The sequence below is a fragment of the Nipponia nippon genome, unplaced genomic scaffold (assembly GCF_047370975.1).
Source record: "Nipponia nippon isolate SJK-2023a ecotype South Korea unplaced genomic scaffold, ASM4737097v1 scaffold_16, whole genome shotgun sequence".
Classification (NCBI taxonomy): domain Eukaryota; kingdom Metazoa; phylum Chordata; class Aves; order Pelecaniformes; family Threskiornithidae; genus Nipponia; species Nipponia nippon.
Window position 1 is genome coordinate 4,125,069 of NW_028262332.1, and position 18,568 is coordinate 4,143,636.

At 49.0% G+C, this 18,568-nt stretch overlaps 1 protein-coding gene across 5 annotated transcripts in view; it reads right to left on the bottom strand.

Annotated features, from left to right (window-relative positions):
- ASTN2 (astrotactin 2) overlaps positions 1 to 18,568 on the bottom strand; it is a 358,876-nt gene that overhangs the window by 202,428 nt on the left and 137,880 nt on the right. For all 5 annotated transcript variants that reach the window (XR_015703622.1, XM_087752526.1, XM_087752527.1 and 2 more), the window contains exon 7: positions 10,896 to 11,063. Coding sequence is in view for 4 of the 5 variants with exons in the window: in XM_087752526.1 (XP_087608652.1) it covers positions 10,896 to 11,063 (168 nt within the window). In the remaining variant the exon portion in view is untranslated. The remainder of the gene's footprint in view (positions 1 to 10,895; positions 11,064 to 18,568) is intronic.

Consider the following 18,568-nt stretch of genomic DNA (forward strand, 5'->3'; position numbering starts at 1 on the left):
CTCCTGCTGATGTTTTTTTCCCCTTCCTCTCCCCATCGTGCCTGACAGCACGGCAGGCTGAGCTGTAAACACCGGCAAAGGTGAGGACCTGAGGAAGATGCTGGGGGGGTACCCCCGTCATGGCAGTAATGCAGCCTGGCAGGTACCTGCATGCTCATTGGGATCCTGAGCAAGTTCTTAAAATGCCTCGCAAGGATTACAGTAAAAAGCTTTATTGTCAGGAGGGAGCGAGACGGGGGTTCAACTGCTGAGATTTTTGAGGAAGAGACGCCTGGAAAGGGGGAGGTGGCAAAAACAGAAAAGAGGGGGGAAAAAGAGACAGCTAATGATGTGCTAAAATGCAACAGCACCTTCATGAAATATTCACTGCCTTTAAACACGTCTAATATTAAAGATTAAATGTCCTGGGATTTGTCCTAGCGACTTCGAAGCACTGATTTATGATCTGTCAAAAGCTGCTAACCTCATGATTCATAACAGGAGCGGCAGGAACATTGCTTCTCCAAAGGCAAAAGAGTTGGGAGAGAGACGGCAGCGCTAGCCTCTGCTCTGGCTCAGCCATGCCCAGGGGCTAGGGCGGTCTCGTTGCAAGAAAACGCAGGTCCTAATGGCTCCATCAGTGATTTTAAAAAAAGAAAAGTTATTTTTTCCTTGGCTGCTTAGTACGCAAGTTTCCCCAGCTGCGCCATGGATCATTAATTCCTGGCGCTTATTACATAACAAATATATGCTCTGCAAATGAGAGACATCTCAAAGTGCTTGTGAAGCAGAGCTGGGAGTCTTGGGGCACCGGCTCGCGCTCAGCTCCTGCCATGGAAATTAGAGCAAGTAGGGAAAAACCACCTACAGAGGTTGGCATCAAACAGCCCAAACACCTTCCTCATTGATGGCTGGAGGTGCCGGGGTGGCGAACCCCTTTCCCGCAGCGCAGGAGGGTTTATTTTGTCCACCGGTTTGTTTACTGCTCCGTCAGTTTGGTGTCAGAAGGAGAAACTCTATCAACCTGCAGAAATATTGATTTTATCGACTCCAATCCTGGAGTTTCAACAGCTACAGCCGGTGCTCGAGACTTTATTGGGAGGTTTATTGGGAGGTTTATTTCAGTAAGCAAGAAGGCAAACGGTGGCATCAGCTGGGGAGGGCGGCAGAGAAGTGGGACACCGGGGAAAGCCACCGAGGGCATGGAGACCACAGGTACCTGCCCCTCACCAGGACCACTCAGGACCAGCCTTCCCCAGGGAGCTCTGCACACTTTTGGCAGAGTTTTAGAAATCGGATAGGAATTCTCCCAGCATGGGATCGGCTGAGCATTGCAGTCTGCTGGAGGAGCGGGGACTCCATCTCCGTGGGCCAGATGGTTTAGGATCTATTTCTGTATCTAGAACCATGAACAGGCAATTAGTGGGGTTTCCAAATAACCTCAGCAGAACCTGCTGTGCTCCTACAGGTTTTCATGAGCTTTTGCTCTCTCCCCATCAGCATCCACCCTCCTTCTTTGGTCCCCTGCACTACTCCTTTATTTTATGTCTGTCCCCATCCTTCCCAGGCGTGATGCTGAGCCAGGGAGGATGCTGAGCTGGCCAGGCTAATCCCCACAGACAGACAAATACTCGGTAAAGTCCCCGGAGTAGCAGGAATAGGGGTTCCTGTACCTCTAACTCCTAATTAGGGTAAGTGCATTTTCTAAAGAGCAGATTTCAACATGCCATTAAAAAACCCCCAACCATCAAAAGCCAAAACAATGCCCTCGTTCAGAGCTACTAAATCCCGCATGCTTCTGAGACAAGTGAAGTTACCCGCTTGGCATCGCTTGTGCTAAGTTAGGATTCAACCTGAGCTTAAAGCCAGAGTCGACCAAAATAACCAAGTTTGACAAATAACCGCACCTGAAGCCGGATGCAATTTCCACAGGTCCTGCACACGCCTCTGCGCAGCGTTCGGCTGCTGCGGGAGGCCAAATGAATCAGGATCTACAAACTGCTGTGACAAGCATCCTATTTCCACAGCTACCAACCCACATCCTGCCCATGGTAAAAACACAGGTATGTGTGGCCATTCCTCTTCTTTCAGATTCATAACCCACAAATCACATTGGATAATCCACAACAAATTTTGAACTGTTATAGCAAAAGGAAGGATCGCTGCTCACTCAGCTCTAGAGGTCCCATGTTACATTTCCAGTGTGTTATTTAACAAAACACTGGGAGAGGAGGGAAAACCTATGCCGTTGCAGAGACAAGGTGCCTAAACTGGGAAATGCAACACCGCAGCTCTAGCAAGAGACTTGGAAAACATGTTATTCATGCAACACGTGCAGCTAGGTAGAAGGGTGAGGGGAGAGCTGAGGTCATGGGAACACAGCAGCACCCACAGCACTGCTCTCCATCCTCCCCTGCTCCCCTCTCCCCACTTACACAAAATCTCATCAAAGACCATGCTGCCATGACTAATTACAGGTGACGTGGAGTCTCCACGCTGGTTTCTGGTCAGGGAGCATGAACCCGAACCTCTGTCTGAAGCAGCAGGACACATCCCCAAACACCACAGGCACGTCTCACCTGCAACCTCCCTCCTGCTGTGCCTTCATCCCTATGGAGGCTGGTGGAAGAGACTACTGGCAGCTCAGTCCAAAGTGCCACACAGAGCCACGCGCAGCAAGGCAATAGGTGGCTATGCAGGCAGGAGCAGGGAGCCCAGCCTGTGGCACCTGGAGAAGTGGGCATGTAGCTCGAGCTCCCTTTGGCCCCACGACGTTGCAGGCATCGCTCCTGCCCTCAGCTGGGAAGTGAGAAGGAGCTGGAGCCTGACCTGAAGGAACAGAGCAACCTAAAGACACATAGATCTGGTTTCCACATGCAGACGTGAGCTTCCTCTGTGTATTTCTGAGCAAAGGGCTTCTTGCGTTGCCCATGCTTCATGCCAGCTTTAGCGCTGGAGCTGCAGAAGGGCAGGGCAGGAGCAGTCTGCAGCCATCATTAGCATCCGTGGCTTTTGGCTCGGGGTTGGCCCACGCTGAGGCTCGCTCATGCCTAAAGGAAACGAATCTAACGCAAGCCACATCTGAGCTCACCACCTCCAGTGGCACAGGCATGGTGCAAGCCAAGTACATGGAGGAAAACAGCCCTCCGTACCCTGCTGCATCTCAACCAGCACAGCTGGAGGCTTTAGCTCTCTTTTTTTTTTTAATACCTAAGCTGGAAGTTGCAGAACTGTTCTTCCATTTTGCCCACCGCACCGTGCTACTCCTCCTCCTGAAAGGGGAAATGGGGTCTTGTGCTACATCTGCACCCCCCCCGGCCATCCTCACGCTCTGCCCAGGGAGCAGCAGAGCAGGGCTGTGGCACAAACCACCAGCGTGCCAGGGTAATCCTGTTAGCCTCGTTAGGGAGAGGGGCGATCCACAGTGATAATGCTGCAAGATCCCCCTAATCCACCCACCCAGCGCACAGCACAAAGCAGAAGCTCCCGAAGGCCCTGTGCTCCCAGGTAAGCTGCTCTTTGCTGTCATTGGCATTTTTATTCAAGGAGCCAGAGGGGCTTTGGCAGTGGCGGAGCAAATCTGTGGCTCGTCAACCCTTTCCTGGCACTGCCGGTGTCCACAATTCCCTTCTCCACCAGCAGCACCTCCACCCCTGGCATTTGCCTTCATCCTGGAGGGGTGCCCTGCTGTCCTGGGGCCATGCCCCTGCCGCGAAAACACAGCCCTGGGGAAAAGTCCCAGCCCCAGCTGGGGTGGCAGTTTGTTCCTGGAGGCTGCAGGGCTACAAACACACACCTTTCGACCTGCGTGAGCATTGCACGTGCACACCCACACCTGCTTCATGGCTGCCTCTCCCACCTTGAGTAATGCACAACCGGTACCCGGCGTTTCAGGTCAGCACTCAAGGGTGGACGCTCCCCTCTGGGGACATGGCTGCCCCAGCAAAGCACCCTCAGTGCCAGCGAGCCAGGGAGCTGTAGCACCACTTCCCCAGCCACCCTCAGCTCCACAGCCCAGCTGGGTCGTCCTCCCCACAGAGTCACCATCCCAGCGGGCATCCTAGCAGTGGGGCGAGCTCCAGCACAGCTGTCCCTCCAACAGCATCTCTTGCTTCTCCTCCTTCCACCCACCATGGCACAGGAGGAGAAAGGGTCTGCAGAGGGAGCTGGGCGCCGGGCGGCTAGCCGAAGCTGAGCATTTTTCGGCAAACAGAGGCGGCTGTTGAGCACAGCGGCTGCCTGCCCTGCCAGCCCTGACTGCACCAGTGTTCGCTGTGGGGCCGCAGCACAAAGCTCCTCTCTTCTGGGTGAGCACAGAGCTATCTCCAGGGTTACCAGCCTGCTCCGAGGCAGGAGGACTGGAGGGTTCCCCCTCCTTCCCTGCTGCCGGGATGCAAAGCCTTCACCCCCATCAGCAGTTTGAGCTGCATGGCCTGAATCCCCTCGCCATGAGCAAAGGCAGCTGCAAACAGCATCTCCTGCCCAGGCGCTGCTGTCCCAGCCACCAGCTCAGTGCTCGGTGAGGGCCATGTCCCCTTATCACCACTGCCCACAGCAGGAGCCACTGCGCTCATGGGCTGCCTCCTGCCACCATGCAGGACACCCTGTGCTGCTGCCAGCTCTGCTGTCCCCCAGCATGTCCCTTCCAAGGTGGTGGCAATGCCCAGGACCAGCAGCAGCAGCCCTGAGCATCAGCTGTGTGGCACAAGCCACCAGCCACAGATCAACACAAGTCATCCCATCCCTCCAACAGCCACAGCCACAAACCTCCCGTAATGAAGCTGTTGAGGCCTTAGACTCTTGTCCGCATTGGAGGAAGGCTTGCATCGATTTATCCTTTGTGAAAGGTTTCTGAGCTCCTGGAGAAGAAACCACCTCTTCATCCACCATCTGCAGAAAGTTTGACAAGGGCGATTCAAACCCCATGTCCTTCAGCCATCTGAAGCAGGTGCTCTGGCCCCACAGGCATCTCTCACAGGCAGAGAGCCTCCTCACCATTGCGGAGCACCCTGGACCCTTGGTGCAAGAGGAGGCTGCAGGGTTCCCTCCAGGTCATGGCATGGCCTGACGGTCCCCACTGCTGTCTCCAAACCACATGCGATGCTCGCTGCCTTGGCTCATCTCCATGCCTGCAGCAATCCCTGTGCAGGCAGATCTGGCCAGCACCCCACCCTAGAGCTGTGATAACCCACAGGGAGCTGCCACAGGCCCCCCACAGCAACACCACTCCTTGCTGCCAGCCCTCCTGCCGAGGGATGATGACTCTACCAGGGAAATGCAAACCCTGGGAACGGCACGAGAGATCTCAGCCACCAAGTCCTCCCGCAGATGGGAGTTTCTCTGCCTGCAGTCTAGCCTAAATAAAAACAACAAATCACCAAACTGTTTGCTAGCAGCACTCCCCGTGCTGGCCTCAAACTGGCTCCTGGGGGTGCAAGCACAGCATCCCAGTGCAGCTCCCCTGGGAGAAGCGGCTCCCAGCGGTGCGATGACAAGGGTGAGCTCACCAAGGACAGGGCAAGACACACGTTTGCACAAGGGTTGGCTCCAGGGTTTCCCATCGATAGAGGTACGGATGAGAGGAAAGTTACAAAACCCTGCAACAAAACCCCTCCTTAAAGCGTTTGCTGTGCTCCTGTGAGACGGCAGAGCAAGGGCCTCTTGAGAAAGAGGTTTGGAGAAAATTAAACACAGGTAAGGATGAACAAGGGTCTTAATAGTTCATTAAATTCCCAACTTCAATGAACAAGTGAAGCGTCTTCAGAGAGCTGCTCCTGAAGTCAGGCTGGCCCCTGGCTGAGGCCGCAACTCCTCCAGCAACTGCAGCAGCAGCACCGGCTCCTGGTAAAGCTCTCTGAAAAGCTTCTCTTCTTGCCCTTGCTATCTGCTGTTCCTGACCTTTGGGGATGGCACTTTCCAAACCTGGGTCTCTGCTTCATCCTGACAAGAAATGCAATTTCAGTAACAGCAGTTTAGCTCTCAAGGAATGAGACAGGGAAGGTGGCTCCCGCCCAGCTGACCTGGCACAGAATACGGAGGGAAAACCTGGAGTTAATTTGACAGTTATCCCTCCTCTCCCCTCACTGCAAGTCACCCTCTTCACCCAGATCCATCACAGCACTTAAGCACAAGCTTAACTTCCAAGGATTGCATCTGGGTTTATGCTCCGCACGGATTTTATTCTCATCATCTGCTCAGCTGCCGAGGAAGCTCTCCCTGGGTGCACGTGTGGCTGACGCAAGGAAGCAGTGAGAGGTCCCAAGGGTGGACAAAGGGTGGTCCACAGTGCCATGGCTGTCATCTTCTGCGGTTACCACTGTCCCAGAGCTGACCATGGCAGGGTGAGAAGCTACCTCCTGCAGCACTGGTAGGTGCTGGTAGGACTGGTAGGACAAGTCAAGCCGGGGAGATGGGCCCAGGAGCAGCTCCGTACAGCAAAACTCATTCCTCTTCCCTCCTCTCCGTGGTCTTTAGACAAGCACAGAAATGCCATTACAAGAACATTAGCAGCTGCAGGATTAAACACTCTAATGGCAGAAAATGAGAGTGTAAAGACAGCACAGATAACCTTAACTCAGCCCCCTCGCAGGCATGCATTTTGATTGCTGTTTATGTATAACACTTCAGCCCAAAGCTAAATTAGCTTGGGAGTTAACTGCCTCCTGCCCTGCTTGGTGCACGAGGCAAGCTGTGCCACCACATGAAAAGAAATCGTATATTACATGGTTTTTGACCAAGTTATTAAACTACATACCTTAGAGAGACAGAACCTCATCTTATAAAAGTCTAAGTCAATAAAGACACTAGGATCCTCCAACAGCGAAAATAGCAGAAGTGCACAAGAACAAACAAATATTACTTGATGTGCACAAAAGCTGCATGATATTAAATTGAACTATAGAAGAAAATGGTTGTTTTCATAAACACAAATACACCCTCCCCAAGGCTGGTCATCTCCTGATTTACATGCTCAGCTCTGCAACCTCCAAATCCCCTTAACAGGTTGCCTTTAAAAAATGGCTCTGTTTAAAAATGACTTTCATCTGTCTCCTGCCTGCAAGACCCCTGTCCTACCCGGACAGGAGCACCATCTGCGGCTCTGGTGACAAACTAGCCCATTTGGAAGATGATGGAAACCCTTTTTTTTCCTCCTGCCAATTTCCAGAAAAGACCTTTCGCTACCACATCTCATTAAGTCCTTACAAACATGTACCTACTGCTTTGGGGGGTGCCATCAATTGTGGATGCAAAGGAGAGAATTCCGATGGAGAAGTGCCCAATTTATAGATGAGGAAAAAAAAATTCAACGCATTTGCACCTGCTAATCAAGGTAGCTATCCATCTCATTTATGCCACTGCTCTGGCAAGTCTGACAGCACAAAATCAGAGGCTGTTTTTTCCAGCATTTGGCCCTAAGGGACCGATTCTCCAGCAGGTCTCTTAAGCGATGCCCACAGAATGTGCAAGTGAATCAGTTTTGTGCATACAAAGCAGGTAATTGTGCTCACAAATCAGGATTTGCATATGCTGCCGAAAACGGAGACTCTCATAAATGTTACCGGTGCTGGTAAAGGAGGCTAGGGAAAAAGCAGCGCTTCTGGATTTTACACAGAGGTATCCCAGCATGTGGTAGGAGTGGCGGCACTGGTAATATACTCCACATCTGTCCAAATTACAGAGAGCAAGGAGAGTTGAATTCAAGTCCCAGAAGATGAGAAACCTTTCCTGTTCTTCCTTCAAGAAGCACAGTCAGCACCTGCCAAAAGGATGGAATGTTTTGGCTGCACCTCTTCAGCCGAGGACCGCATCCTGACCCCAGAGAGGTACCTGTCCCATCCGATGTGGCAGCGGGGGCATGGCCACTGTGTAATGTCTGCAGGGGGAAGACCCTCAGCAGCATCCATTTATTTATGTATTTGCAGTCACGTCAGACCAACCAGCTTGGCCATTTCCAAGGCAGAGGGGAAGAAGAAAGATGATATTTTGCTCATATGCAGATGTTGGTGCTCCCTCTGAAAAGCTCTGATGAGCTGGTGTTTTGCAATGAAGGTTTGAAATTTGTCAGGGGGCAGCAATCATTTAATTAAAGAGTGAGTCACACACCAAAGACACAAGGGAAGGCAAATTAAGGTCAGGCAAGCAAAATATATTTTGGCATTTCCTAGTGTTTCAGAGCCTCCATTTTCAGTGCAGATTATTATTCATACTGAAGTAGTACTTGGTGGCTGGAGTCATGAGTCAGCACATTGTACAGACAGATCTTATATAAAATTCCAGCCCAAAAGAGGTCTACAGTGCTGGGAAGGGGTAAGAGCTCGAGTCTCACCAGACAGAGCATACGTGACCCGGGAGCCTCTGTCCAAACGTGTGCCTGGAGCCCATGGCACTGCCACTGAGGATGGGTCCTGCCCACAGAGGTCTGCCTACACCTAGGGGCAAGAATGCTTTGGGACAAGGCTGTATCCACGCTGCCACAGAGAGTGGCTCCAAGGGTAAGGCTGAAGTCAGATTAGCTATAAATGTGCTGGAGGACCTCAAAGCTGTCTCTGCTGCTCTTCACAGGGGAAACCTTCAAGGCTTTCATGCTCCAGACAAGACAAACCTCAGTCCATCCTCCTCATGGACCCTTTGCCCAGCCCAAGAAGACAGAAGGCAGGGGAGACCCCCAGCACCCATCACTTGGGACACTCACAGGGGTGATAAAATCCATGACCTGAAAAGGTTGAAATCTAGGCAGAATTTATGTCCCAGAGTAAAACCACAGGCCTGCCTCTCTCATGGTGATAAAAATAAATCACCCTTAAAAATAGAATGACATTAATAAAAATAAATCTAAAAATACATGCAGGGCATCATGGAGTTACGATTTTCTCCCAGCCTGGCATGGAAACTTCTCACCAGCTGGTCAACGGCGACGAATATAAGTGGTGCCTGGGGCTATGTCCTGGGATAGGGTGTCAAATAGGTACTTCCAAAGGCTTAATTTTCAGTGGGTGGTTGCTCAGCTCTTGTGAAGTTTGGACCTCTTAAGGGGGTCCTAGATTTAGGGTCTGAAAATCAGCAGGCCCACCCTCCAGTCCTGCTCTACCTCTATGGATCCAGCTGGCATAGACTGGAGAAAGCTTTTGCTTTATCCGTGTGCAAACTCCCAGGCTGGAGAGAGGGGAAAGAATCCAATCAACAGATTTTTGGGTGAGGAACCTGAAGGTACAGGTCAAGGCTGCTCTGCCCTCACCTCCCATCATGGATACAGCAGGGAGGTTGGGAAGCAGGGACAGAAGCTGCAGAGCAGCTGGCAAGGTTAGGATTCAGCACGGTGCCGGAGCAGAGCACCTCCTGGGCTAACAAGCATCGCTCCCTTCTCTGCAAACACAATGTGACACATCCTGCTCAAGCGTGGGGCATCCAGCGGGAGTGACAAGCTGCTCTGGAGAGCTGGAGATGCAGGGGGAGAAGCAGCTGGGCCAGCTCAGAAAAACAGCCGCTCCTCGCAGTGGAGGCCATGCAAGGATTAAACCCGCCCTGCTTGGTGCCAAGGAGGGCATGGAGCTGGTGAGCAGAGCCACGGGGCTCTTCCAACAGGGAAGTCACAATCTGGCTCCACACAGTCTGTCCGTGATTTCTGCTGGACACAGTTTTTTTTTCCTCTCCTCCTCCCCTGAACCACAGGAGAGCTGAATGCATCCTGTCTCTCCTGCAGAGGTGGCTGCATTCCACCGATGCCTGAAATGATCCTTCTGCTCTGTGGCATCTGGATGAGAAGAGCCTCCTCCTGTACCATCATCTCCATCTGTCAGGGTGGCTGCTGCCATGTCCCAGCCCTCCTTGGGACTGTGGGTGATGCCCAGGGCTCATCTACATGGGGAATTCATCCAGCGTAATTATCCCACTGCAGCGATGCCTGCCAGTGCCTCTGTGCAGACAAGCCTTGAGGAACAGGAGTACTGAAAAAGAACATTGTCTTGACCAGGAAAATGGATTTTTGAGACCAAGTTCAGTATTTGCACCTCAGCGGAGCAGGGAGGGACGAGAACAGGGTCACCCTCGCCAGCCCACAGTGTGTTCACGACCCAGGAAGGTTTCTTCCTCTCAAGATGCCGTGTATTAATGGCACAGTTCATGACAGTAGGAGGCTTAGAAAAAGCCTTCTCCTCTGTGAGCCATCTCTCTTCAGAGCCCCTGGCAAAACCAGAAACCAACATCTCTTGTCGCAGCCACAAGTCTCACACACAAACATAGGTAGCAGAGAAACTCCCATCTTCTCATTTTCCCTCCTTTAGAGAGGTGGGAAGTGGCTCATGCGGAGAGCCGGGGCTAACCTGGGACTGGTACTTCTCTGCAAGGAGACAGGGGGGTTTGCATGCTCTTTAGATGCAGAGCATGCCAGGAGCAACATGGGCACTTCTTTCCACACCACCAAGAAGGCGTCCCACCCGAGGTGAGGCACTGGGCAGCAGGAGCAATGCTCACCACTGCAGAGGGCACAGCATACCCCATGTTACGAAAACCCAGCACAGTCCCCAGGCCACCTTCCTGTGCAAGGTCCTGTCACCTGCACCAGCTGAGGAGATGCCATCTCCTAAGGGCCAGCTGTTGGCTGGGGTCACATACTTATTCCCCACCCATGCAGACATACTGCCTTCATTCACTAGTTGCACGTTTGCTGTTTTCTGGGTTCCTGGCTCACTGCAGACTCCATTCACCATTTTGAATCCCCATCCTTGTGCTCATCTTCTTTACACTTTGCTGATGGGGGTCACCACCGTGTGACCCTGCTGGTATCACTTGGTCCTCCATGCCTAACACTAGGCTAACACAGAGGTGAACTAAGCAGGCATCAAAGTACCCAGAGACAAACCTTCTCCCTCGCATCTCCAAGCTTTGCAAGGTCTTCACTCTTCCCTGGCCTCCCTTACCTGTCTCTTGGTCACACAGTTGTTCACAGGCATCAGTGGTCCTCTGTCCACAGAGGTCTCTCACCCAGGGGGATGTGGCATTGATCTGATAGTACAGGGACAGCTTGGCTGGATTAAGCCAGTCGGAGATGTCCAAGTAGCTCCCCTCACTCACAACGAAGCTGCTGCCTGGAGGGTGGGAAAAAGTGCATTAAGTGAGTGTAAAAATTAAAAAAACAACAACCAACCAACCAACCAAAAAAACAACCAAAAAAACCTCCACAAAAAAAGGTGCGTTTTGACCCAATATCAGAATGCTCTACTCTTCAGGAGCTGCTTTGATGTCAAGATCAGCAAAATAATACCAAGTTCACCAACACTCAGACCCAAAGAACTTCATTTGACCATTCCTCTCCATATGAATGTGCCCCAACGAATGGTCCACCAGCTGGGACACTCCTCTACCAACACTCCCCTACCCCTACTCAGCATCACAAGATACTGGATTCGATTCCCAGGTCGCTGCAGAAATATGGACAAATGCAATTATTCTGATCCGTCAGATCGGAGCATCGCTTCCCCAGCTCATGCAGGTGGTGTCCGCAAGACACCTGGATGCCAGGCTCAGGACACGGATGGGCAGTGGCAACATGGGCTGTTCCCACTTCATTTCTTTAGTTGAAGGTGAGTGAATCAGCCCAACACGCTTCTCCTCATATGAGTGATCTTGTATCAGAGACACTCCCTAACCCTCTCCCTCCTGAGAGTTAGAAGAGAATTCCTGCCAAAAATCTTTTCTTACAAAATTTTATGTTTCTTTATTTTGCGAAATGTATTTTTCCCCACTGGCATCTGGGAATATGCATCATCTAATTAGCCAAATAGATTTTCAGTTCAGCCCAATCATTTCTTTATCTAACATCTGAGGCCCAGTATCGCTTGGGGGATTTTGCAGGCACAGAGGTCCTCATTAACTCTGATCTTCAATTACATTGATTATAAGACTGCCTCCATAATAGTGCTGCACAGATCAGAGGGGAGCCAAAAAACCTCTGCCATTAAGTGGTGTTTTGCAAAAGTTACCAGGGTAAAAGCCTCTGAAAACAGGGGAGAAGAAACCTTCAAAGAGGAGCAGGCAAGGGGGACTGCCAGGTAGCCCAGGAACCCACAGCCATCCTTCCACTAAGCACTAGGACTTGCAAACATGAGCAAAATTTGCAACCACTATCTGAAGATTCAAATCCTTCTTAGCAATCACCCAAGGACAGCAAGTCTACAGATCCAGGGTGTATTTTCATAAAACTTTAGGGCTTGTATCACTTAGTAAAAGACTGGGACATAATTTTTCTATGCACTGCATAAGATCCTAGCTCAATAAAAGCCAAACGATTAAAAAAGTAGGACAAAAAAAACCATAGCAGCAACCACCCCACATGAACCTGCTTGAAAACAAACTCCTGATTTCCTTTTGAAGAGAATCACTGACGCTTTAGCCAGAAGGAGCCCTTCTAAACCTCATCCCATGCCACATTATCCATGCAGAGGATAAAAAAAGCAAAGCTCGAAGTCAAGCATCCCAGTGAGCAACCCCATTTTCAGGCATCCTGAGATCTCAGCACCATACAAATCTGGGCCCTAATTTCACATAAACTCAAATCTTCTACACTTACACTGTTTATACACTACAAACATATTCACAGACGCATCTCTACACTCAAAGCCAATGAAGGCTGCCAAGCTACTGACTGTTCAAACAAATGAAAATTAGACAGCCAGGATCCAGCTGCTCTGGAGACACAGCAAGGCAGGAGCCTGCATCACCAAGGCTCCAGGATACATCTCCATCAGACATACAGCAGCAGTATATTGCCAGGTAAACTCCTCGGCACCAGTGGAAAGCATCGAAACGCTGAGCACAAAGAAGTACCTTACAGCCACGTGATTTCATTTCTAATTATCATTCTTTTCCATGAATATTTAAAGATAGCTTTAAATACCAATGATAACTATTGCTGGTTTATTTTACCAAACAGAAATGCATCGCATCATGAACCCATTGGGAGTGTTTACTATTTATATGTATGTGTCTATGTACTAACCTGTCAATCTTGCTTTTTTCCTTATTTTTGCAGTTCCCTAATAAAGAACGAGGTTTGGGAGGCAAGTACGAACATTTTGAAGCTCAGCTACAGACAACTCCCTCTGCACCCAAAGACTGAAGAGCTAAACCACCAGCTCCCAATTAAATCCCTACTTAACGAACCCCACTTCTAGTTAAAATACAACCAGCCTGAAAGTAACGGAAACAAATCAAATGTAAAATAGTCATATAATTAGTATTCACAAAGACAAAGGTGACTTGAGCTGGCAAAGCATCCTGGCCCAGGAGCTGCTACACAGAGGGGACCCCATGGTTGGGGAGGGCGATGGGGGGGTGACTTCTGGAGCTCCCCACCAGCCCCACGTGCTGAACAACTCCAGGAGAAGGAAGCACATTCATGGCCTTGCTGCCAAATTTTCATCTTCTTTGGATAACCCAGCCTTGTTTGCTGCTGCAAGTATAAAAACCCCAAAACTATCTATTTATGGAAGTACCTCCAAAATCAACACCAAAATGTGACACCTGGACAGGAGCCAATAACTTCTCTTTCAGCAGAAGTTTGGTGTCCATGTAAAACCACAAATTTGGGAAGCTTGAAATAATTTGCAAATTGATCAAGCTTTACTATATTCTGTACAGAGACCTTCCCAAATATAATGCAACTGTAAATTAAATAAAAAAGTCCTGGCATTCTCAAGATGAATTACTTATTTTGATTTTAGTAAGTCTGATTAAGAAATCAATATCAAAAGTTGTTTTTTTTAAAAAAAAAAAAAAAGCAGAAGTGAAAATATTTGAATACAAAATCCTTGAATTCAAATTCAGTCTAAAATGGAGGCTCTTCTACTTCAGTCTAAGAAAAAAAAAAAACAACCTGGGGAAATGAAAGGTTTTAGTTAATTGTAAACACTTTCCTTCCTTCCTAGGAGGAAGGAGGGGACAACTCCAACAAGAAAACTTCTCACATCTTTGAAGCTGAGTGTGTCGCAGCTCAGCTGGGTAAGAGGTGTTCACAGACACTCTCGTCACCTTCACTCACACTGAATATACAAACAAACAAACAACCCAACCTTGACCCCTTTCTAGCTTGCCTGCAAAAAAAAATAACAGGAAAAGGTGTTTTACAAAAACTTTGAAAGCTAAAATTCTGAAGATTTCAAAGCCTTTTCACACAATTTTTCTCTTTATTTTCAAAGAATCTACACATGGTAAACAGTTTTCAAAAGTCACAGTGCACATTTATCAAAACCATCTTGAAAAGCCAGAAAGAGCAGGTTGAGTATCAAATCCTTTTAGAAACTACCAAGAACAAACATTTTCTAAGCAAGAGCCATTTCAAACATCTTTAGCTTGCCAGGAACATCAGCCAGGTTTGTTTTCACCAACATACAGTCTCTCAATGGAGGGAAATCAAGGAGGGAAGGAGGGTGACAAGGAACCCAAGGGGTTCACACCACCAGGGCAGTGGAGGGTAGACCCTGCTCCGAATCACCCTCTGAAAACCTGCCTCAAGGACCTCAGGCCCCACCGAATCGCCCTACACCCACACCCAGCCTACAGTTTGATGCACACCTACAGTTGCTGCCTGTGGACCTTCGGAGTAGATCTCAGCAGAGACACTCTCCAAAGACACCCAGAGAGACTGTCCACCCTGCTATCCTCTACTGCTAATCCCGTCCCCTCCCAGGTGTCCTCCTGGACACGAGTTTTGAGCTTCCCACTTAAAAGTTTGGTGAAATACCCCTTAAATGAAGACATTTAGGCCCCAGGGTAAAGCAACCATCAACCAAACAAGGGAATACAACAACAAAATGGCTGTTCTCCACCCACCACCACCTCCTGCTCCCAGGAACCCCCATTGTAGGATACGTCCCTTGAGTGCTGTTGGCTTTACAAGCCAGTCTACGCGGTAGATCAGCATTGCAATGCCATGAAGAACATCAGTACACGGCTACACAACTACCTCCCGGCTCCATGAGGTCCACCAGCACTTCGGGGGATTGATTTGTTTGGGTTTTAGCATGCATGTGTTTCCCCCCACTTCCTTCTCCAATGCTGATCAAAACCAGATCAGTTAAGGCAGCATCAAAAGATCATATCTCTCATGCTGGGGTCTCCTTCAAAGTTCAGTGGAACTGCTTAAGCCTTGACAAAAGAGGCTTGAAGTTTTGACATTTCAAAAGTAATTTTCCAGAATACAACAGAATAAAACAGCTCAGAAGAGATATCTAACAAAGGAAAAGAACAAAGCGCCCAAAAGGCAGCCAAAAGGGTTTGGCTTTTCCTTTCTCTCTCTCTCTTATTTTCAAGGGAAGAGATCAAAAAATAATTTTTGTGAAGAATTTCTATTTCTTCCTCCCTCTGCTCTTTTTGTCTTCTTTGGTCCATTCACTGTATCTTGGCCAACGAAACTCCCTTTCATCTAAAATTAGTATTTTGTGTTGGAAAGCAATAGGAGGTCATACTACAGGTTGCTATTAATGTAGCCATCCCTATACTATCATACGATTATAATCCTGTTACAGAATTTTTTTTTAAAATGTTAGAGGAAGGATTATCCCTCTTGCTCCATTCTATAGGTACAAAGAATAACCCTGTTTGATTTCTTTAGGGACCTTTTTTTTTTTTCTTGTTAGACTTCAAAGAACATTTCCCAAAGAGACAACTCCTCCCCTATCAGCTCTTTCCATTGATCAGCTCTCGTTCTCCTGTCCTGGTCCCAGGGAATGAAAACTTCTGCTTCTTAAATTTCTTTCAGAAAATGCAGAAGAGCCAACCAGGCATTGGATTTCCAGGACACACATATACTGACCTAAGGAAGCAAACTGGGCTTGGTGCAGGATCCCACAGACTATCGCGGTGCTCAGCTTTACCACCCCTCTCTCCTGCCCAGCACAAAACTTGGTAATTTTGGAATAATTTGAATTCTGTCAAGTCAAACTCTTATTTCTTTATTCTAAATTGAAACCAGGGATAGTATCACACTGGGTTAAAATTCAAGCTATCCACTTCATCTTGTTTTTCAAACAGTTTCTCTCTTGAACAAGATGAAACGCCTGAACAGAAAGTTACGATAGCAAGTTTTTAAAACAACAGAAGCCTATAGACACGCCTTTAATTTAGTCTTCCACCAGCTGAAGTGCATACAGTTTATATGGCACACAGTGCTTGACTCAAGGATGTATTTTCAGCACACGAACCAGTTGCACGGCCCTGGGCTGGCTACTCATGCCAGCACTCCCCAAGACGCTGATGATCAAACCCAGCAACCCCCACCCCTTAGAAACACTGTCAATTCTGCCAGAGCTTTTTCACTCTGGCAAAGCAGAAGCAAATTAGTGATACGAATCTGTATGTAATTACAGCTCAGACTAGAAGCATCTTTCCTGTGGGAGGAGCAGGGTTACATTTTAATTGTTAAATTGCACCTTCTTGATAATTCTGACAGACTCTTTCTTTGGGTTTTCTTGGCAGTCAGTCTTGATTTCGCCAGGGCTGAACTTCTGACAAGCAACGAATGCACGGATTTAACTTTATTCAGCAGATGATGACTTGGCCACCTTTTCCCAAACCCAAGGGAGACGGCATCTTCCCACTCCTGCCTTGTGGTCAAGCTTATGCAGCAATGAGATCTCCCATAGTGTTATTAGACAATATAATTGCGCAAGCATTAGTAACAGCACGTCTCCATCCTCAGTAGGCATCTGGGCTAGCAATGACTGAGATGAAAATTAGACTCCTAAGGAAAAGCTTCTCCTTAATGCTCCGTATCTCCCAACTCCCACGCTCCAGCCTGGGGCTCCTTCTCAGTGAAGTTGTCTAGATATTGGACAAGGGTTTGGGGAAATCCAGACTAAACCTAATCACACCACAAAGTATACGACAGATAAGTTATGATAAGCTTTAAAAAACATAAAGTGTGTGTGTGAATGGAGATTTTTCAGCCAGCACCAAGACCAAATGTCCTCCCAGGATGGCAGAAAAAAAAAAAAAAACAAGAGGTAGCACGTGCAAAGTTAATATGCCACGGGACCAAGGCAAGCTACCACCCACTCACCGAGAGATTGCACATCAGCAATGCTACCTGTTGGGAAAACGATAAAGTAGCACATTCCTAGCTATGCAGCCTCCAAAAATCCTTGCTGCATCATAGCTGCTGCAGGTATCCCATGAATTCTTGTTTGAAAGCAAGCGTGGCCTAAGCCAGTTTCCCAGGACTGACCCACCACCATGCTGCAAGCAGACAGGGTCTCATCCTGCAGATGCAGAAGTCAATGTTTGTTTCTCTCCATCTAGGAAGGGAGCAGGTTAGTTGGTCAAAGACACTGTGCCTTACTGTAGTCTTCCCTCACCATCCCTCCCAAATCAGAGGGTAAATGGCGTTGGTAGAAGCTCAGCAGGTGCTGGATACCACCTCCCCAGTGGTGAGTGCATCCTGCCTCTCTCAGGATGCAACAGCTCCCAGCTCTGAACCAACCCCTGCTGACACCATCCAAATATCAACACAAATCCCTCTGGTTTTGCTCCGATGAATCCTGCAAAAAAGAAAGGAAGAGGCATTTGCCTTCCCTTGCAAACTGAGCTGCCCCAGCAGGCAGGGGTGCTTGCGGCAGGCACACTGCCAGGGGAGCTGGGCTGGCATGGGGAAGAGCCAAGCACAGGATCACAAGCCTGTCAAAGGCACGATAAAAACATGATGTACTTCAGCCTCCGGAATCTTACTAGTTCTTCATGCAAAGAGCATTCACGCCGTAAAACCGTCTTGGAATCCCTTTGATCCATGCTGATACAGTTTATAAATTGATGTTAATATTTAGAGTTCATGTCTGGTAATGCTGCAGCCATTTGCTCACATTTTCTTGCCAACCAAACAGGCGTAGAACAGGATTGAGCTGTAATGCAGACACAGAGGTGACCCGGTGATTAAGAGCTGATGGAATTAAACGCAATCTGTAAAGCTGCCCCCAAACACAGCCACCTTTCCCGAAACATGCGGGGTCTGGGGCAGCCAGACCTACCACCGAGTCTGCAACAAGAGCATTGCTTCTGCCAAAGCCCTGACCCAGGTCTCCGTACAGCAAAACAGGCACCTCTGCAGCAGAACGACTCCAGGGGGAGAAAACAGCATAAGAAAAAGTTATTTTAAGCAAGTAAATTCCCTCTGATGATTTCAGAGGGGGCTGGTGGGACTGGGACCAGCTGGAGAATGTGGGGGACCCCAATGGTAGCATGTCTCTGAAAGCTCGGAGAGATACCTTTGAGATCAGATTCCTTTCTCCACCCTTCTGGTATAAACCTGGGGTGCTTCAGGTGTAAATCAAAGATTGTCTCCAGCTTCTCCTTGCTGTAAAAGGGGATGGGGAGGCAGCCAGTCCCTCACCTCCCGCTGCTCATTTCTCTGCGATCGCATGCGCAGCACGTGCTGAGCACACTCGCGGGCAAGCGCCTGAGGACACGAGCTAATGCCTGGTCACCTCTGAGGGCTGCAGAAGATTGAGCAGGAGATGTCAAAAGCAAACAATTTAAAGCAACATATTTAATTAAAACCAAAATGAGAAGTTGTTGCGAGTCCAACAATTGCAGTCTGCAGAGC